Source organism: Embiotoca jacksoni, unplaced genomic scaffold (assembly GCF_022577435.1).
Source record: "Embiotoca jacksoni isolate LCO1_2020_lvr unplaced genomic scaffold, fEmbJac1.0.p SCAF_12, whole genome shotgun sequence".
Taxonomy (NCBI): domain Eukaryota; kingdom Metazoa; phylum Chordata; class Actinopteri; family Embiotocidae; genus Embiotoca; species Embiotoca jacksoni.
Genome location: NW_027185252.1, coordinates 17938272 through 17959880, shown reverse-complemented (window position 1 = coordinate 17959880; position 21609 = coordinate 17938272). Strand labels below are relative to the sequence as shown.

The window sequence follows — 21609 nt, the reverse complement described above, 5'->3', positions numbered from 1 at the left end:
CTTTCTTCCTCTCCCCACAGAATCACACACACACACACACACACACACACACACACACACACACACACACACACACCGCAGGATGGAAATCAATAGCCTTTCAAGAGTGAGTCAATGCAGAAACAAATAGCCAACAGAGCTGATGCTGTAAAATCACCACCGGCTCCTCACACGTGGCGGCTCTAATGTAAAGGAACTGTGCTTAAGCACGCCGTTGCTCTGTCACCTCTGTGAAATTATTTTCCAGGATAATAGAAGGAGGATCAAAACAAAACCGAGACTCTTCGGGGGCCACGGAGCCTGTCATCACAAGGGCACCTACATTAAAAAAAACACAAAAAAAAACACCGGAGCTATAGCTAACATAAGAATGGACAAAGGAGCTCCTGATTAACTTGATTAAGAAATTTGGCCACCTTCCTCCTCCGCATCGATTAGGCTGAACGTTTGACTAAGCAGCTCCCCATTAACTGTAAGGGCACTTTATGGGCATCCACATTTATCTCGGACAGGAAGCTTCCCTCCCCTCTAGGTTCAAAGTGCTGATCCTCTCACGCTGGACGGCGACGTGATTGAAAGCCGAACAGAACGGGCTTCATTTGGGAGGCGAGCACCCAGTCCGTTATCCTCATTATGAACATGTATCATGGCCTGACTGGTTATCATTCTCCATTAGGGTCACCCGCTGAATAAAAATGCAGGGTCGCTGTAATTCACTCCTTCCTACAAATCAGTTCATGGTGCAGAAATCCGTTAATGGCCTTAGGTGTTATGTTCTTTTGAAATAACACTTTTGTGTGACCACTTCAAATCAGCAGCAAAGACATCAGTTTGTTTTCCACACTTAAGTGCTCCATACCCCGATGAAGGTCACTGACCAGAAGGTTAGCACTTTTCTGAATAAATCACGCCTGAGAAAATGTCTGCACAAGCCTCTCAACATGTTTATTTGCTTTTGCAAGCCCATAGGTCCCCTCTGTTTTTTATACATTAAATATTGAATTGGTAAGAGCTGCTGCAGTCATACCGGCTGATGGATTTAAGTGTGTGGTCACACATGTACTGCAGGGTCCTGTATATGCTGACTGTGGCTCTTTGGAAGCGGTTTTTTTATGATTAAACTTGATCATTGGCTCTGCCTGTCTTGTCCTCAGTGAGTCAGTCGGTCACTGGTCCGCACACCCTTGAGCAACATTTCTGTCCACCAGGGGCATCGAGTCAATAAACCCCGAGCTGTGCCAAAGTTCCTGCAGCTGTTATCATGCAGCTTAAAAAACAAAAAAGGCTGCTTCTTGATTTGAGCTCAGGATTTCTTGGGACCTGTTAGGCAGAGAATTTTGACTGCTAATATATTATTTGTTCAGAATGTAAAATGATCAGCTTCAGGTCATAACAGATCAGAGGGAGTGGGGATCTTGAATGCAACTCTGGTGGGATTTTGAGGAGGGTTGTATGGCTGCACATGTTTTGTTTTTTTCCCCCTTGCAGTTACAGCAATGAAAATCAAGTTAACAGGACAGAATCAGTTTGGATTCACTGGTGCTCAAACATGGCGAGTTCCTGCACTTTGACATTCCCAACCCACGCGTTTTTCCCAGAACTTCCTTTTTTGCCCAAACCTCGCCAGGGATGTTTTTTTCGAGGTTCTTTGGTTTTTATAGTCGCTGAAAAAGAAGATAAAGTCAGACCGGTTGTCTCTTTAAATCAAGCTGCAGTGTTGATGTGCCCTCAAGCTGAAATGGTAAGAACCATTTCCACCTCTGCGGCAGGGAGCCTGACCAAATAGGCGCACTAGAGCGCTTCAAACGTGATTCTCATTCCCTTGGTCACTTGTGGTCTATGGTCGCCTCCACTCCTGGAGAGGAAAGCAATTTGTCAGTCTTTTTTCCTGTTGGAGTTTTTGTTCCCCAGCGCATCTCGGAGACATATTTAATTTTTATTTTCCTCTCTCTTTTTTTTTTTTGTTCATTCCGCAGAACTCAGTGGCAGTCGCCTCAATCCATTTACCGCTGGCTGGTACGCCTATCTCCTCCTCTGCGTTGCAATCTGTTGATAACTCCACTTGCAAGCTGCAGTTTATTGTGTTTCGCAATGGGAAACTCTTTCCTTGCACGGGGAATTCGTCAAATCTCGCGGATGACGGAAAGCGTAGGAGCGTTTCAACACCAGTTGCTTTCACCAAATTAGGTAAGAGGAAATCCATTTTTATCATCATGCCTATGATGTCAACGCTGCACTGTGCTGCCGACACGGACTACATGCTTACACACGCACACGCAGTCACAGTCTATCAGTTTGTTCTGCGCAACATGTTGGCACACAGGCTTCTGTGTATTCCCAAAAATAAACACAAACTCTGTTGTTGTTTATTCATGTTAATTAAAGAAATCAGATCTCAGCGCGTCTCGCTGCTGCATTCTGCCTGAAAAGAGACTGTTGTAGGTCCCTATTTAAGATGAAAGTTATCAGCAACACTTCACACAACAGTCTGTCAGCCGCAGTTAACTGTCTGACACTGATCCAGGTAACGCTAGGGTACATGTGTGTGGTGTGCATACAGGAGTTTGTGAGCCCAGGTCCATGCCTTTTATTTCGTGCCATAGCACTCAGAGACTTTCCACTTCGTTTCCTTTACTGAATGTGTTGCTTTTCTTGCAGATGGGTGCAGCCTCGGGAGCGCCGTGCACTCCGTTACTATTGCTTTCAGGCACTTCGCACTGGGTGTAGACCCCACCGCAGCCTATTGGGATTTTGACCTGCTGGATGGACACGGTGGCTGGAGGGCAGAGGGCTGCCACATAACAGGCTCCGGGGGCAACACGACCACCATTCATTGCACCCATCATAATAACTTTGCTGTGCTAATGGTGAGTAGTCTACTATGTGGTACCAGTGTCATTCATTTCACCATGACCCCACATAATGTCTCTCCCACTGCTTAGGCCCCTATTATGGATCAAATGCATCCTTTTTTTTTTCCACCATGGAATAGATGGAGTCACGTGTTTTAAGAAGCACTTCATGCAGGGACCTTTAAAAGCTTCCTTTTATTGTTGCTCCTCAGCAGAGGGAAAAGGATGTCAAATACGCTACGGGGATTTATTGGCTTTGGAGTATGCGCCACGCTAAATTCCCCCCCCCCCCTGTATCCTGGAAATGAGAAGTTGCGTGTGTTGTATAGTCTGCCACCTTTTTCCAAAAAGCAGCACAGCAGCTGAAATAGACGCGATGCTCAAGTGAAGGAGCGCCTTGTCAGGAGCTATTCGCCTCCGAGCGCAAGTGGTGTGCTAATTGGTTGCAACCATCCGCCGAGCAAAAATGTTGGACTGTAAGGCATAGCATCGTTCTCCTGTGTCGCTCAAGTTGGTCTCGACGCCGCCGAGATGCCTTCTCCCGACGACGTCCCCCTGTTCAAATTGATTTCATGAGGATAATACCAAAAGCGCAATGGCATCGCATCGCCCAGTCGCTCCATAGAGCCGCTGCGCCTGGTCCGCTTTTTTGGATGAAAAGAAATCCTCCGGATGTTTACCGAAGAGTGGGATTCGTTAGACTGGGAGGTCAGTTCTCAGTAGCGCATGAAAAGTGTTGTGCTTGAGATGTTCGGTTGCTTTCCGAGTTGCCTTTTTTTTTTACCTGCATATTTTATGAAGCCGCTGTTCAATTCCGTTGTTGTTCGTGTGTGGAAATAAGCGAGAGGGGAGAAAAAAAAAAAAAAAAAAAAAAAAAGAGCCGCATAGGAATGGGAAATAGTGGGGTACAGAGGGAAAGGCACATAGAAAAACGGCGTGGTGTGCTCAGAGGGGCAGAGCGGGGTGTCTGTGGAGAATACTAAGCTGTTGTCAGATGGAGAGCAGATGTCAGATTGTCATTGTGCATGTATTTTTCTATCAAACACGGGCTTGGGGAGGCGCGCCGTCAATGGGCACCTTGTGGCTGCCAGAAAATGAAGCTAGATCGGCGTGTTTGTCAAATATCCTGGCAGCAGATTGATGATTTGAACTTCAAGGCACGTCCGACAAGTAGAAGGTAGTCATAGTGATGGTGGACAGTCGTGACGGGAATGTCCACATCGTGGTCTAAATGTGAGCGTTTTGCGCCGGGGATTGCGCGTCTACTAATGCAGTCACCACACCCGCATGGTCTCTGCAGTGCCCGAGAAAAAGGACCCTTATTTACGGACTTGTGACATCATTCTCTTCTTGGCCTCATCTAAAACACTCTATGTTGCAACAATGATCGTTTTACAGCTAAGGGCTTCTGCAAGTATAAAACCTGTTGCATAATCGTTTCATGTCAAACTGAGAGGAAATGCCTGTTACTGGCTGCCTGCAAGTTGACCATTTTTAATTTACAGTATTTATAAGTGAGGAGGCTCCATCAGTGAGGCTATCATTTATAAGTCATGCAGCGAAAGCATTGGAATAGCAGTCAGTGTTCCAAAGGAGAATCAGGGTAACAAGTTGCAAAGTCGACATGACCGAAGTTTCACATTTCAGCTGCTGTGACAAAGTTGAACGTGTTGTTTGAATTTTCTGTCAAGTCATATTATAGCAGTTCTATCTTACAGCTGTGTATCACCTCCCTTTGACTTCCTCTTGGTGCCAGCTGCCTGCAATGTAAGGATGCTTCTGTGATGTTGAGTAAATGGATTGAGGGTTAGCCACAACACAGGATGGCTTTGAAAGATGAATAATGCAACAACCAAAACAAAAAACATTTCAAAGAACATGGGTTTTTTTGGGTGGGCATTGATATATCGTATTCCTGTTGAGCCGGACTCATTTACATTTAGTTTTGTGGCTAGTATATGTGTGTGTGTCTCCATTTGTGTGCAGATGATTAGTCTACAAATAGCATGACAGCCCAATACAATTGTGCCTGGGGTCTGAGGTTTGGGATATAAAAAGCACTTTAATGAGAATCTTTTTGACTTGGCTCAGAAGGAATTACATGGTGGAGACTCTCCCTCGCTTGGCTTTGTGATCTGAATGCCAAATAACGGGACAGGATCTGCGTGGAAAAAACTCAACAGCAGCAGCCCTTTAAGCTTTTGTTTGGGCGTATATTTCAGTCCCTGTGCTGTGGATTTTCAAAATAGGTTTACCAAATGGATAATTTTGTCTTCGTTTGCATCTAAAAGCAAATTAAGTACTGCCCTGTTACACTGAGACTCATGCTGCCGATTGTCTCAGATGTGGGTCAGGTATTGAAGGACAGCTTGTGGCTATTTTTTTCTTTCCTTTTCTTGCTCTGAGCCTGAACTTGAAGCTGTTAGAAAGCAGCCGTTCCAGATTTCAGCACCACGGACAGTTCCCATGCATTTCCCCCACGTCTCACTCCTTCTGTCCCGCCTCCTCCTCCCCCCGTCTGCCTCCTGCAGGCCTGTGTCTGTCTAAAGGGAGGGCTGACTCACTCGTTTACAGCAATGCAGCCTCATCATCTGTCTTCATCACGGTGACAAGCCTCAACCCCACACCCCAGCCACCTTTAAGCCCCCCTCCCCAAAAGACACACCTCTTCTCTGCAACCACGCTGTGTGCTGTGTGCTGTGTGCTGTGTGCTGCATGCTGTGTGCCGTGCCGTCTCAGGGGGGGATACATTCCTTTATTTATGCATGTATTTGCTGAGGTGATGATGTCGATGAAAGAGTTCTTGCATTTGATAGCTGCAATGGTCCAGACTGTTTAATATGCAGCAGCAGACCTTTAGAATAAAAGACACACACCGTGTGTGTGTGTGTGTGTGGCTGGCTTTTGTAAGTATCCAATCATAACAAAGGCCCTAAGGCCATGGTCCAATAAGGGAAGAGCTGTTCAGAGATATGTTTCCACACGCTGTACAGAATACATGTGAAGTGCAGTGGATTCCTGGAAACAGGAGGATCATCCAGTGATGTCTCTGTCTCACAGCTGAAGTCAAACCTGTTGTTTAAACATGTTGAGTCTCCTACAGCGGTGCATGTGAAGTGGTTGAAGTCATTAGCATGTGAGTTTGCAGTAAAGTTTTAATGTCAGCTGATGATGGTTTTAATGAAAAGGGAAGGGGATTGAATTAAGGAGACGTTTATGTCCTTTACTCAAGCAAAAGTACGATACAACAACTATTTGTTTGGCTATTCAAAACCTTATTTACACCTACAGCGTGGATAATCCCCCCCCCCACACACACACCCTTCTACCACTGAGAATTCCAAAAATACGGTGTGAACACATGCTTACATCAGAGGCTCCACCGTAGCTGTTGTGGTTGTAAGATGGTGGTTACATTTTAAAGAACGCGTCACAACCGCAGCAATATAACTAATTTCAGTATCAGTATTTGATCCATGCAGTAACATTTGGAAAGCCTAGCAGACACACATTATAACTCATTTTATTCCTTTTCAGGTTAGTTTAGGGCTAAACCCAAAGTTAGCATGTATTTAAATGAATCCCTCGGAGAGGTGCAGTGGGAAAATGTCTCTTTGGCTAAGAACTATTAAAATGTTTTTGAAAATTAATGTATTGCTTTTCTGCAAGGAGTCATAAGTAAAGAAATGGTCTAATTTCTAACCGTGTTTTATTTCATAGACTCATTTTACGTTTTATATAAAATCTTGTCGTGGATGTAGATGTTTAACGTATCATGAACTGGAAATACTCAAGTAAAGTAAAAGTACCTCAAAGTTTTAGTTTAGTATTTAAATATGTACTTAACTACTTTGCACACTCAAGAATAGTTTGTGATGATTGTTAAATAAAAGTCATTGTTAGACAGTTGTAGGTGGTTCAGATCTTTGTTTCTCCACTTTGGAAGTCCCTCAGTTTGACTCAGGAATTGCAGAGCCTCAAACTGAATGAGTTTTTAGTTGAAAGATGTTCCTAAAATCAGCTGTAAAATTAAAGATTTGTTCACTTTATGACTGTAATCTCCATTTTAGCACAACAAATACTACAAATTAATATTATTTGCCCAGAAAATTCTCACCCACCAGCTGCTGCAGGTTGTATTTTAGATGAACATCGTCTGTCATACCTGCCAGTGTGACCTCACCTGTAATGGAGCACTGTCTGCTGTCCATCATCGTGGCGGTCACTTTAACCTGACCGCCTCGCGTTCTGGATCACTCAAATGAACAAACCACACAGAAAAACAGTTATAGAGTCTCCAGATAAATATTTGAAAATTAAAATGTTCCTTAGCTCTCGTTCTTGTACTTTATGTTCTTACCAGCAGGATCCTTTGTTTCAAAACGTACAAAAACAGACCACAGTTCACTTGTCTTGTGGCTGCTGCTCCTCCATCTTGAACCAAACTAACCAAGACAGGATCCTATCTTGATAAATGAGCTCTCATTGGCTGAGCCATCTCCGTGCTCGATACCAGCGTGACATTACTGCTGCCTGCTGGTGCTGACCACCGGGCCCCGTCTCCCACACAGAGGAACACAGTACCTGTACGGCAGAAGGACTGAGAATCCATCCATCTATTCTTTTATCAGTTTATCCTGATGCCTAAACACAGGAATAATCTGGCTGCATTTCACAAAATTTATATATCACTTACTTTGTTTTGTGCTGCCTTCTCAATTGTGTATTGCCACCAGAATAATATTCTATTTAAATGTAGTAACATTGAGGAAAAAAAGGATCAATAGATGGAAGGAAGGAATCAGTGAGATAAAATTAGAAAGCCTTTAGCTTCATCGAAGAGACGCCAATTGATTGTGATTGCACTCTAAAAAAAACATAATCTTAAGGGAGTTGTTTACTTAAACTCAATCCACATGCGGCGTTTTCTTCTTTAGCAATAATGGCTAACACACACATACTGTAAGTCGTGCAGGATACGTGTTGCTAATTGAAAATAACCCCCCGGCAGCTTGCAGATCCTCTGCAGCACAAAAAAAAACAAAAAAACAACCAGCGTTTTCTTGTTTGCGTCTCTTTTTTTCAGCCTGTTTTTTCTGAACAGTCTCTGAGTTGTGTGTCCTCATTAGTCCTTTGTCCACATCTGTGCTCAGGGTAGACATAATGAGACAACATACCAGCTTTTATTGTGCGCCCAAGAGCCAGCCCTGGCTGCGACACGGTTAACTTTATCCTCACGCCCAGGACTTCTCTATCTCTGAGACATTTTCATGCCAAAGGAGCTGTGGTGTGTGTGTTTTAGGAGATGAAGGGATTTACAGTGATAATGACGATGACCTGTTTAGATATGCAGCCTCGTCTCACAGCACTGTGGTGGCATTTTCTGTTGATATGCATTGTAGTGGGAGGGGCAGGGGTGATGACAGCCTGTGATATCAACAGAGGGGGGTTGATGCCTTGTGGTTGTGTGTTAGGTGATAGTGGATTTTTCACACAAAAAAGGAGGATTGTGTCAGAGTAAAGGACACCATGTAATATACACCTCTTAGCTTCAGGAGAGCCCTTTCGTTGCATAATGCATTAGACCAAATATCTCACATACAGTATATATGGCTCTGAATTAGACTATATGTGCTACATATGATTTTATAAATATACAAAATGGGTAAGATTTGCTGAGATCAAGATCATTTTACGGATTGTGGATTTGGTTGGTAAAATAGCAGCCTTTTTTTTTTTTTGCTAATTTGTGCTCATTGCAACAGTTAAATAAGAAGAACCAATATTCATGGATTTGACTTGTGGTCTCAGGTTTCTCTCAAAGTTTGTTCCGTCCAACCACCTCCAGCCTTCTCCAACCTACTTTTCAAGCCTATAGGTGAGGCAAAATGTGACACTGACACAGTAACCTGTAGTGAATTAGTGGGTGTATTACACGGTTTGGCATCATACCTGACTCTCACTTGACCTCCAAGTTCCCCAGATCGCAATCCGATGTGCTTGAAAAACAAGTTGGATCCATGGAGGCTCTATCACTGAACCTGCAGGACTCAAAGGATCTACTGCTCACGTCTTTGTGCGTCATACCATAGGTGACATACTTCCCTTAGTACACTCACATATAGTACTCTCACATATTAGTGCACTTACTCATGTTGTAATCGAACTTTAACAGGATAGAGATGTCTCAAAATACACACTGCAATTCTGCACTTACTGGAAATGACCGTAACATTTGAATGCGTCACCTGCCAACGCATCTACCGGCTTTGATCATTTTACCTTAAAATAAATGTGGTTTTGTGCCCTCTGTTTAACGTCTATTGCTTCTATCCAACAGCAGTATAGTGGTACTTTGTGAAAAATAGTGTGCGGTCTTCTGCAGCTTCCTCAAACACCACAAATACTTTTGGTCAATGCTCCCTCCCTTTCCGCTACGTAGCCGTAATAGAGAGTAAGTAGTGTCCATCGTTACATACTCAGTACACCATCTGGGTACTTATAGTGCACTGCATGTTTCTATACTTGACAGGCTGAATACACTTATGTACTCAAAATAGTAAGCTTCAGTATGTAAGTACATGATTTTGAACAAAACACGTCTTGACGAGTCAGATCTTGTTTGGCGGCAGGAGGGGAACCTACACTATATTGTGCAGGTGGTTTTAATGTTGTGGCTTATCAGTTGAATGTTTTAACTCGTCGGTGGTAGCTGGATTTTGTTACCTTTAGAAAGAGCCAGGTGAACTGCTTTCCTCTCTTTCCAGTCTGTTCCCAGTCTCCTGGCTACAGGCTAAATAAACTCTGCTGGTTGTACTTTACATATATTTTACAGATATGAGAGTACCATTAACCTTCTCATCTAACTGTGGGCATGAAAGTCAATTTGCATATTTCCCAAACATCTCGCATTATGTTCTGTAATAATATTACAAAAGAGGTCTATGAACATAATTCTCTCGTAGTAATCCACAGATGTAACTAACAGCAACAAATGTCATAATGCACGATGCGTGTTGGTGTTAAACTGTGTCACAGTTTTGCAGCTGAAGCTAATCCTTATAGTAGATTCTAATTATTTGCAGCCCACTAAGCATCAGCTACCTTTCACCCTTCACCTTCCTTCCACCGGTTTCCAAACATGACAGCTGACGGACGAGCTCCAATCCACCTGCATGCAGCCTTCTAACCGGCAGCTGACTTCACCAGAATAACACACTGAGGCTTTGTTGTTTGTCCTACGATGGGAGAACTTACTGCACTTGAATCAAAGTTTGACTTAGGTTAATATTTAATAAATGCACTCTTGTTCCATTTGAACGCATCGCCTTAAATTTGATGCCAAGCATGGTTACTTTAACGCACCGGGATTGCTGTGTGTGTGTGTGTGTGTGTGTGTGTGTGTGTGTGTGTGTGTGTGTGTGTGTGTGTGTGTGTGTGTTCTGAAACCACAGCAACACTGTCCCTCTGTTGCTGCTGCTCTGATTTAACCTCTCAGTGTTTGCTGACTACGGACTGCAGACTTGCTTTTTGGTGTGAAAGGGGAAAGGGACCGGCTCATCCAGCAGTCCACCCCCCCCCCCCCCCCTTCAATCTGCACTCCCAGAACAGATTGCCGCTGGCCAATAACCCAACATGTGATGCTGATTGTTTTCTCCCTGACTAATGAGTTCAGAGCTCACAGACCACCATTTATCTCAGACATCAACAGTTTTACTGCAGCATTGCTGCTGTAAGACGATACTTACTATTGGGCCCCTTTTTTCCCCTGCTCTGTATCGGACGCTCTATTTTTAATGCAATGTGTATCCCTCTTTTAGCCCGGATACAAATTGCATTGCTTTAACCTATTGTTATTCAAATTATGTATGCTCCTCAGCTAAGTGTATGAAAGATTATAATAGTGCTGCTGGCAGCAGAAGGGATTGTTGCACCTAATGTGTGTGTGTGTGTGTGTGTGTGTGCGCGCATTAAGAAAGTTAATGGGCTATTCGGTGGTCTCTCGGTTTTGATGTTGTTTATATGCAGTCACTGATTAATTGGCAGCCAAAACCGTGGAAAGGTTTTTTTTATACATGGGCAAAACCGCTTGCCTGAAATGTGAAACTGTCCTTGCTGACAAGCAGTCTTTATGAAAGATAATGATGTCGTCGCGTTTTTATGTTATTTCCAACTTGATGGTTTTGGCACACATTTTCTCAAACAATTAGCGAGATATGAGCCCTTGGATGAGACTTTTTTTTAATAGCAACGCTGAGCAGACTTGCATACATCTGCTGTACAGACTCTGATTAGTCACAAATGATTAAAATGAAACCCGCTCCCGCTTGTCCTTTTTTTTAAAAAAAATGTATTTTATGTTGCGTGTGACGGAGGCCATCTGACGCACATGATTCATGTCCCCTGCACCATGTTCGTACACACAGTCCTGACCCAAACGAGAGTTCAAGCTAAAACAGAAAACGGGAAGCGTTCACGTCGTAATGTGGCTTTTGATCTGAAACTGTCCATGTCAAATGTGCCCCCCCCACCCCCTCACCCCCATCCACTTCCCAACCTCCCCTCCTCTCACCAGCTGTTCCCATGTCTACAGTGCGACCCTCCCTGAACCCCGGAGACAGCGCGGGTAGAAATGAGGGCACGCAATGTAAACAGCCTCTCTATCTCTCTCTCTCTCTCTGTCGTTTTCCTTTCCCTCTCTCCGCCTCTGTTTGAGTTCCTGTCACTTGCTTCCAATTGGGTTGCTGTATCTGTGCACTGCATTTAACCGAACCGGACAGAACTTCATTTGCACAATGCTGGCCAGTCTAGACAAACACATTAAGAGCTTATTTTTTTTTTCCCTCTATTAGGGCAGTGTAGGAAAGCGATCCAACCCCAGTGGTCTGGCTGGATGTTTGGCTGTCTGTCTGTCTGCACGTCCACTTCTGTTGTCAGCCAAGACAGCAGCTCCCAGAATGCCCGCCACTGCCCCTCCGCTTCGCTGCTGCTGCTGCCAGGCTCTGATTAGCAGAAGTATATCAACACAAAAACAGAAAAGGTGGAGGATTAATGGGGCAGTCATTTTCATAATAGACACAGAAAATTAAACGTTGTTTTATTATACAGCGTGGCCTTTTCCTGCAGAACCGATCTTGACCTCCACTACCCGGCGACATTTGACCTTGTGTCCTATTCGCTTTGTAAAAGTGCATTCTTCTCCTCAGCACACGAGGAGAGTACAGCCATGCCCTGCAGTTGCATCTTTTTTTAATGTACTGTAAGGGTGCTGCTGCTGCTGCTGGTTTCTTGGCTTGTAATTAGGGAGCAGCTATTGATGCAATGTGCCCCCCCTGTGCTCTCCTAGGATGGAGATAAGGACAGCAGAAAATTAGACTTATGTAATTTGAAGGGGAAGCGGTAACATGACAAGCAAAGGGGGTATATCTTGTGGCAAGGTCTATTAAGAGCCCTTCACATTTTTAGTAAGATGTCTCACAGTTTCTGGCATGTGATATATTTACACTATTTATAAATTCTGTTTTTCTGCAGGATAGTTTTTTGGGGCTAAAGTGGTGCTGAGTCATTAGACTTGACCCAACTGTTCCAATTGTTCACGAATCTCAGGTTTTTTTTCACTTCCAATCATGAATTACAAGACAATGATATCTGGGACAGACAATTTATACAGACAAAGCAGTTCAAGCATAAATTTGTGCCCAATGATAGGACACAGTAGGAAGAACCATAAAAGCACAGCTGCCTTAAAGGAAAATGATTTTTTTTTTTTTTTTTTTTAATCTGCAAATTCAAGGAAAACAAATAAATTGTTTTTTTTTTCCTCCTCCTAATACATATTATCTGTCTAGCCAGAGCCTGATACACTGCCTCACACTGTTGTATTAGGTGACATGTTCCTTCATTATCGTGTGAACACACACACACTGTAATTTATTTGCTGTCCCTTTTTAAATAAACTGTCCTGATACCATAAATACACGCTGGCGTATTAATCCGCAGCTAAAAATAGTCCCAATGAATGCACTGTACTGCTGTTTGAGTAACATTTGCTGAGTGCCCAGCTGCTCTTTTCATGAGATTTGTTGAAAAACACAGAACAATGTCAGCCTTATCCTTGACAAAGTCCTTTTGGCTACTTCCCGTACATCTCTGCTCACAAGAAGACGGCATCATTCATCAGCAGTGCTGTAATTTTGGACTGCGAGTTGGCTCATGACTGAGGTTACTCAGCAGAAGAAGATAGAAGGTTTAAAAAGGGAGAAAAAAAAACTGCAGTCATGTTTTACGTCAGGCATCAATAGTCAACTGAAGTCAAATTTATGCGCATAGCCCACTCGCACAGACAATAGGCCCTATTTTAACCATGCAAATGCAAGTACAAGTGCAAAGCAGCGGGTCCCGGATGGACGTACTGTATAGGCGCCTCGGAGCACACCTGCTTTTTTGGGGGTTCAACAGAATGTGCAAAAAAGGTGCTGGTTGTAGTTGAATACAAACAAACACGGGGTGTGGTGGTTAATAAATTCAGTCTTGGCCGGTCACATCACTGATCTCATCGCTTGGGAACAGCTGTGCCAATCACAGTGACGCATGTTGACAACAGCTCGGCAAATGGAGAGAGGCTTCTACAGGAAATGATGTTGTTGTCTGGTGCAGAGCAGCGCGACCTGAACACACAACACCTGAAGTGTACTGCTATGAAGCAGGTGGCATGGGTTGTTATTTAAGCTGCACAATGATGATGTGAGATTGGCAAAGTATCTCACGTTATATGTGGTCTCATCATACCTAACATGTGACACAAAGACATTTAAACAATAATGTATTTCGAGAATGAAATATGTAATGCTACTTTTATGAAACAGAAAGGGAGGAGGCAGTCACACAGCGCTGTGGTGATAAACAGAATGCGCAGTCATAATGGACCAGTCTGATGTGTGCTCAATTCAAAGGGGTTATTTTGTAGCAGCCTGTTGTCATTTGCACACGATTAACGTTAAACACAGTGGATGCTCGTATGTAATGGTGCTGCGCTCTGGCACAGCACTTCTCAGATTTATCAGCACATGTTGCTTCAGATGGCTGCGGGGATTTATTGAATGGGGGGAGGACATTTGAATTCTGTAGAAAGCAGCTGTGGACAACAAGTACCTCTGGAATGCCTTATACAAATAATTAGATCACTGCACACCACTTTCCATTTATGTTATGCCAATTTAAAAACATCTGTCTGGGGAGTGATGAATTAAAATTATTATTTGCTCTTACTGATAAAATCACCAAAGTGGTGGTAGATTGATGTTGTACTGGCAGCACACACTTGTTTATTTCTGCCTGTTTAGTTTTGTCACTGTCATGAGAGGAGGTATGGGAGGGTTGGGTGGAACAGTAATGGATTTCTTTTAGCAACGAAATGTATTTAATTAATGAAATATACATAAAGCAACGTACGTAATGTTACTTATGTAAAACTACTTATAGTTGAAGGTGGTCGGACTTTCGATTGGGAGATCAGTGTTCAGGTCTGTGAGAAAGCAAGTCTTGTTTTTTTTATGAAATATACACAAAGTAACTTTTGTAACATTACTTGTTACTTGTGGTCCAGGGGTAGTTGGATGGAACAAGCAGGATTTTTCAACCGGGAAATCCGTGTTCATGTCTTTTATAAAGCAAGTCTTCATGTATTTCTCTTAAGTGTGTTGTGATGTACCTTACTTGCATAAAATTATCTATTTCGACCCAAATCATTTTCATTTTCTCACCCTAAAACCTCTTAGTTAACCCTAACCATGTGGGGTTTTTTTAGTGATTAAAAACCTAAGACACCTTGTGTGTGTATCCCTGAAATGACCATCGGCTGTTATAGAACATCAGTATTTGACGACCTGGGATGAGAACTGGTTGTCAATTCTCAGCACAAACACCAGGAGATATTTTCCACCAAAATACCAACAACTTTCTTTGTGCTGCTTCATTGGAATGAACCCCCACCTGTGTGCACCTCTCCTCCCACCTGTACACCATGCCCATGGGGCTCCCAGGGCTTTGTAGGCCCGAGACAGCAACAAGGTATAACTCCTCAAACAATCTCAGCACATAAGGAAAAAAGAAAGAAACCTCAGGAGAGTCTGTTCAAAGAGTCTGTTCCCGTCCTTTGGACAACCGGCTGTGCACAACTGCTGTAGGTGGAAAAATAGCTATTAAAAAAATGAACAGAGAATTTGAACAACGTTACTGCAGAAACACAAGATATGACTAATAACTACTATGACTAAGGGATTGAAATAGTTTATTTTTAGAAGTCTAAGGAATGATCTAGTGAAATTCATTTAATGAAACACTATGGGCCTGATTCACTAAAGGTCCGTGTGTGTAAAATCACGTACAAACTCCACACCACCTGCAAAAAAATATCCAAGCAGATCTACTAACGACGTGCAGTGAGGATTGCGTCTTTCAAATGTGCAATTTAACACACGTTGTCCATTTTGCGTGTTTGCCTGCATGCATATGTAATATTGAGCGTTTCTGCTCGAAGGTAAAAAATACTGAAGGAACATGCAAATGGAACAATTTAGCACCTGCAACGATCTTTACTAAACCTGAAAGTAAATATAGGAGAAATGATCGCGTGTGTATTTTAGTACGACTGAAAGGAACGTATTAATCAGATCCGCAAATCAGGAGAGACGGCTGCTCTTATTGTGGTGAGAAGGAGACGCAGGGAAACCAAAGAATACGTTGAGGACGGGGTTTTACACCCGTGGAAACACTTTTGAGATGACAGAGGGAAAAATGATTCAGACATATCGTCTTTCAAGCGATGACATTCTGAGTTATTGAATGAACTGAATGATGATTGACAGCCAGCAACAAGGAGGAGCCACAAAATACTAGCAATGTCAAAACTTCTTACGACTCAGCATTTTCCTGCCTCTGCGTCGTCCCAGCGTATCGCTGCTTGGATACCCCACCCAGTCCCGTTATTCAGGTGTACTGTCACAGGTGCTGAACGTGTCCTGCAGAATTCACAGGTAGCTTCATGAGGTACTCGAGCACTCGCTGATGAACTGAACTGAATGAAACCAAGTCACCTGCTCATCACAGACAGATCTGGACCTGCTGATCGCTGTTTGTTGGAGGATCTCATCTACCGTCCCTCCTCGTTTATTGGCCAACGTTTTATTATTAAGACTTTTTTTCACCTTTTTGTTTTTCCTACAGTATTGACTTTCTTGCTGATAATCTTCTATATGGCGTTTTGTTCTTGTTATATTTATATTTCTTAATTTCAATGGGATCAGATTTCCTTTTGCTTTTGCGGTCACTCTGTTTTCCATTGCTGGAATCACTTCAACACCCGCAAACTCTCATTTATATTCAGCGATTTGCACCTGATTTCAATGACACGATTACTCTTAGTAAATCACCTGCAAAACGGGTGCAAAAAAAAGTGCTAACTTTTAGAAGGAACATGCAATTTAGTACCCTTTATTTGAGATCTTAGTAAATCAGGCCCTAAGTGTGTGACTCTTCCAATATCAGCACTTCAGATTGTTCAAGGTCAGTTGAGCTCCGCAGCCATTTAGTGGTGGTGATTATTAGTTTGTTGCAACCAGACCCAGTTTCACCGTCTGAATATTGGTCTGCTCACCCTCCATAGGGAATCGTTTGCAGTCGTTCCATCCAATTAAGTGTAGACCTCAGATTAATTTGAACCAATCAGCACGCGCTGAAACCGGCCGACACTCTGCCTGCGCTGCAACTACCTACGGCCCACGTCCACCAAAGTGTTTCTTGTACGTCATATTTTTTTCATTGTTTTAATGAACGCCAGCAGCTTGATGAGGTGTGCTGAAAGTTCAAGTGAAGGAGGGGTGGGACACACGCGGTTAACAACCGACACTTGTTGCTGATTGGTCCGCCCTTGGCTGAGTGGCTGAGCAAACACTAATACAAGCCGAGGTCCCAGACTGTATTTACAGCGAAGAAAACTGAAGCTGTGAGCGACAGTTGCCGCAGCCATGCTATGTGACTATATGCCTGTCGCAATCTTAGTTGACGATTAATTGTTGTACAAATAACTGCGATTAACATTTTAGTTGTCTTTTTCTGTTCATTTTATGCCACTGTTATATTATGAGGCTAATGATAGCATGATAATAATACACATACACCGAGCGCCTTTGCACGCCGCAGTTTTGCTTTAAGTAAAGAATAAATCACCTCCTCCAAGTCATCGGCTGTCCTTTTTCACACGGTGTTCAAAACCAAAATGTACTCGCATCTTGTTTTGCTGTTTGGCTTTGCAACTACATCCATGATGTTAATGTGAAAAGATACTGCTGTCGCTCAAATAGTAGAAGTTAAGCGCCTCGAGATAAACAGTTGGTGGCGCTAATTCTCCACTTATGGGACATTAAATCATAGCAGAAGAAGGGGGCGCATTAAAGAACACCAGTCAAAAACAAAGTGGAAATGATGAAAATGCAACGTTTCAGTTGTCTTTAAAGGAAGCAATTCCAATGATTACATAAAATGATTGCGATCAGCTCAAACAATTGCAATCTGAAGATGATGTAATAATTCTAACAGGCCTCAGAGTGACAAGTTAGCTTTTCTGTGAAGCAGCAGAATACTAAAATGTTTGTTTGATGGATGGCAGTAGATATTCTTTCAAAAGGAAAACATTTCACATCCTCAAGAGTATCCTGGTATCGTCAAGTGTTTTACATCAATCTTTTTATGAGCTCACGTGTGCTTGAGAGTCAGAGTGGGTGGAGATCCGTGTGATAGTAGATGCAGTCTGTCACAGTGAATCGTACATCCATAGACGGGTCATTTCAACCTCCAAAATATTAAAAAAATCCCGTCTCCAAAATCCCATTCCAGCGGATGAGCGATGTGCTGCGGTATCAAAGGTGAAAAGTAATGGGGGTGGTGAAATTCCCTCCTCGTTCACTGTCCTGACACGCTGCCTCTACGTTACAAATGGCCCTAACGAGATGCAAACATGTAAATTGCCAGCGGAGGAGATGGAGCGTCCACTTAGGTCTAAATGGCACTGATAACACAACTGTCAGATGGTAAAATGGAACTGGGCTGAGATCACCGCCAGCAATCTGTAATCAAAAATGGAGGAAAATTGCGATGCATTCGGTAAGAGGGGTGCAGGCGATGGAGAGAGACTCAGAGACACATGAAGTCAGACATACAGCACGTTCTCAGGCTGAAGGGATAATGATTTACCTTTCTGTCCTTCGCTCTCCATTTGTCTCTGTTTCTATCTAATGTCATCTTTCTTCATCTCCTTACCCTCTATACTACTGCTTTTAATTGTTCTCCGTGCTTCACCTAACATTCCTCATGCATTCACTCTTTGCACAGCTGACTGCATGCATTGAAGAGCGTCCCTCCACCCCACTTCTCTCTCAGTACCTTTGTCTCAGGGGGCTAAATGCCACCGCAGTTCCAGCACATGGCAGCAGTTGTCATTTCACTTCCCCGACAAGCCCATTCATTGTTTTTTTAAAGCGTTTATTTTGTGCTTTTCCGGGGCAGACGATGGCCAGACCTCCTCACACTTCACCTGCAAATATGCATTTCATTTAAAAAAGCTGCGGTGGCAATGTGGTTTCTACGGCGATGGAAATAGAGTCATCACATTTTACGGGTTTTGTTTTTATGTTGTCAGCCGGTGCTGAAAAGGACTGAGAGGTTTGTAGTGGAGACAGAGAAAGAGCACATGAAAATGGTGCACAGCAACAGATGTGTGTGTGTGTGTGTGTGTGTGTGTGTGTGTGTGTGTGTGTGTGTGTGTGTGTGTGTGTGTGTGTGTGTGTGTGTGTGTGTGTGTGTGAGAGACCTCTGTAAATACAGCAGCTCTGCACCGCTAAGAACCACACAGGCAAACCTAAGCTTATTTACCCACTGAGACCTCCATTGCCAGCGAGTGATGTATTCTGTTAGAGAGGCTGTTTGCATTGTGTTGCTTTGCAGCGGCCGGCTTTGCGGCGTGGCGGAGAGGACGCGCCGTCTTTAAGTGTTAACAGAGCAGAACCTGCGAAGCTCTGACCCGCTCTCATCCATAGTGACTGGAGAAAAAAATGGCATGTTTTGGTCCAACGTATCGACCTGGGAGGGATGGGCTTGGTGTAATATATCCCCCCCCCCCCTCCCATCCCGCGCTCTGTGTTGAACAGCATGCAGTCTCAGGGAGCTGAGAACTGAGCGTGAGCAGCGTGTGTGAGAGCTGTTTCTGGAATGTGTGTGTGTGTGTGTGTGTGTGTGTGTGTGTGTGTGTGTGTGTGTGTGTGTGTGTGTGTGTGTGTGTGTGTGTGTGTGTGTGTGTGTGTGTGTGTGTGTGTGTGCTTTGATGTCTCCGCCTGTGACCATGAGCGTGGTGTGTGTCCACACATGGGAGCAGACGTGGAGCTCCATCCATTGAGCATTCAGTAGTGTGTAGCAACTGGAAGAGATGAGTCACCCTTCTCAGACAACACCTCCCAACCATCTTACTCTCTCTCCCTCACACACACACACACACACACACACACACACACACACACACACACACACACACACACACACACACACACACACACACACACAATGAGAGACATGTTGGTGGGCAGAGTTTCAGGCTCGCTCTCACGTTCAGTTAAAAAGCAGGTTAGTCTCATTCCATTTTCTTTGTTCCATATTTTACAGTAATCTTCTCTCAGATGTATTTGTATTGATTCATGTTCTCCTAGCTAAAAATAAATGGAAGATTTTTTTTCTCAGGTGTGGAGCGGCAGGTTTGTGGATTGAATCAAATTTTGGGGTGAAAAATGTATCCATTAAAGTAAAGGTTTTTACTCACCGGGGGCAAATAAACGAAATGATCATGCGAAATCATTGCCGGTGAATATTTCGCATCAAAACTGTTCATATCAGTGTGAATTTGTGACAGATTAAAAAAAAATAGATCTATTTTTTATTTAAAGGTGGAGCTTATTCTTTAGAACAAAACTGATGGATTCAAAATGGCAAAAAATATACGACTGGTAGTAAGATATACCACGGTAGGAGGAAAACTTCAATACTGTTGTAACATTTGCTTGTTTTTCCTTTAGAGCGACACAGATGATTTAACGTGATGTGTCATAGTGCACAAAAGTCAGTCATGATACAGCAGCTGGACAAACAGGCAGGCAGCCGATCTGAGAAAGAACGAGTTCAGTTTGGGAATATTTTGGTTTCAGACCTGATGATACACGGACGAAACTGTGTGTTCTGCCTGCTGCGTCGGGGCTTTAGTGGTGGTGTGCAGGTCCCTCTGCATATGATCTTCCAGTGCAGCATATTTATGAATATTCTCCCCAGCGAAAACTCAGGATGTCACCTGAAAGACACCGTGTTAATGGTTGATGCCTTCATTGGCGGTGTAAAAGCTGAGAAAAATCGACCTTCTCCTGAAAAAATGAAAAGTCCCTTCTTTGCAGTGTATCACTCACGTTCTGTGTGAAAGTACAAAATCAACAGTTCAAATAAACATATTAACAAATGTACAAAAATTGATCCCCTGTGTGTAAACGCCTTGAGGCTGGGTTCCTATAGCTGCTGCCATTTTGGATTCAGTTCCAAGTTGGCAAAACATCTGGATTCACTAAGCTCTGAGGCTACAAACAGATTTTTATCTCTTTATGCTCATTTTATTACTGGAGAGCTGTAATAAAAACTTTAAGCTGTCAGGTTTCTTATTCTTAGTTTATGTCTTTTGCAAGCTGATGACTGTCTCTGTATCCCAAATCCATTCAACATGGTATTTTTGCAATATTTGCAAATTTTCACAGGACATTGTCTTTATAATGAAAATACTCTCCACTGTCGTTCCCATTTGAACTTCAGAAAGCATACTGTTTGTTTTTCAAGATAGTTTTGATAGATTTAAGTCGTATTACTTACTTTCTGGTGGCTGCAGCAGAGGAGGTTCAGCAGGTCGTCGATTAATCTCAGTGTGGGTGGTTTAATCCCTGTCCCCGTCTGTCCACATATCAGTGTCCTCGCTGCTTCCCACAGTCAGGTCAGCGCTTTGCATGACAGCTCAGTGCGAGCAAACAGGTGACTGACGAATGACTTTGTCTACCAAGTGAAAAAGCAATTAACATTTTGTGTTCCTGTGTTTTACATGAATTCGTTGCAACTGTGAGCAGCTTCTTCATTTCCGTTGTGGTTCGAACTGATGGACAGACCTCGCAAAAGTCTTTCAATGTTTGTGTTCTTCTCCATCATGCCGCACCACAAGGAAGGCGCCTGATTAGTCCCAAATTCTTCTGCAGCATTGCTCAATGATCTCAAAGATAATTTTAAAATTTTTCATCGCACCTTACTTTTAGTGCCTCAAACAAAGTTTTTTTTCGAGCAAACATCTTTTTCGTGATTTTCTGGTGTTCATACTTAAGACTTGATCAGCATTAATAACTGGTATGAACTAAGAGCTCAGCTCAGAGAGTCTTGAGAGGCTGCTGCTTTAGGTTTTTAACATTAATTCAGTGGTAGTCGTTCTTTTTTCTCAGATCTCTGCTGGATTTGTGAGGTTTAGTTATTCATAAGTGAAAGTTACTGACAATTGCAGCCTAAATAAGGGGAGTGAAAGGATCTGAATTCAATATTGTACTCAGAACTGACAAAGTAGTAAAGAAGCCTTTAAGAAAAATCACTTAAATCACTGCTCGTCACAGTGGAGCTTCTCAATAAACAGCAGTCTGTATGT

General features: G+C 43.1%; 1 protein-coding gene across 2 annotated transcripts in view; it reads left to right on the top strand.

Annotated features, from left to right (window-relative positions):
- Positions 1–21609, top strand: part of LOC138195635 (adhesion G protein-coupled receptor A1) — a 172761-nt gene that overhangs the window by 111469 nt on the left and 39683 nt on the right. Inside the window, exons 13-14 of one of the 2 annotated variants that reach the window (XM_069145250.1) lie at positions 1977–2187; positions 2659–2867. In XM_069145250.1, coding sequence (XP_069001351.1) covers positions 1977–2187; positions 2659–2867 — 420 coding nt within the window. Of the gene's footprint in view, positions 1–1976; positions 2188–2658; positions 2868–3218; positions 3561–21609 lie in introns of those variants that run through there. The other variant, XM_069145251.1, reaches the window with a different exon arrangement.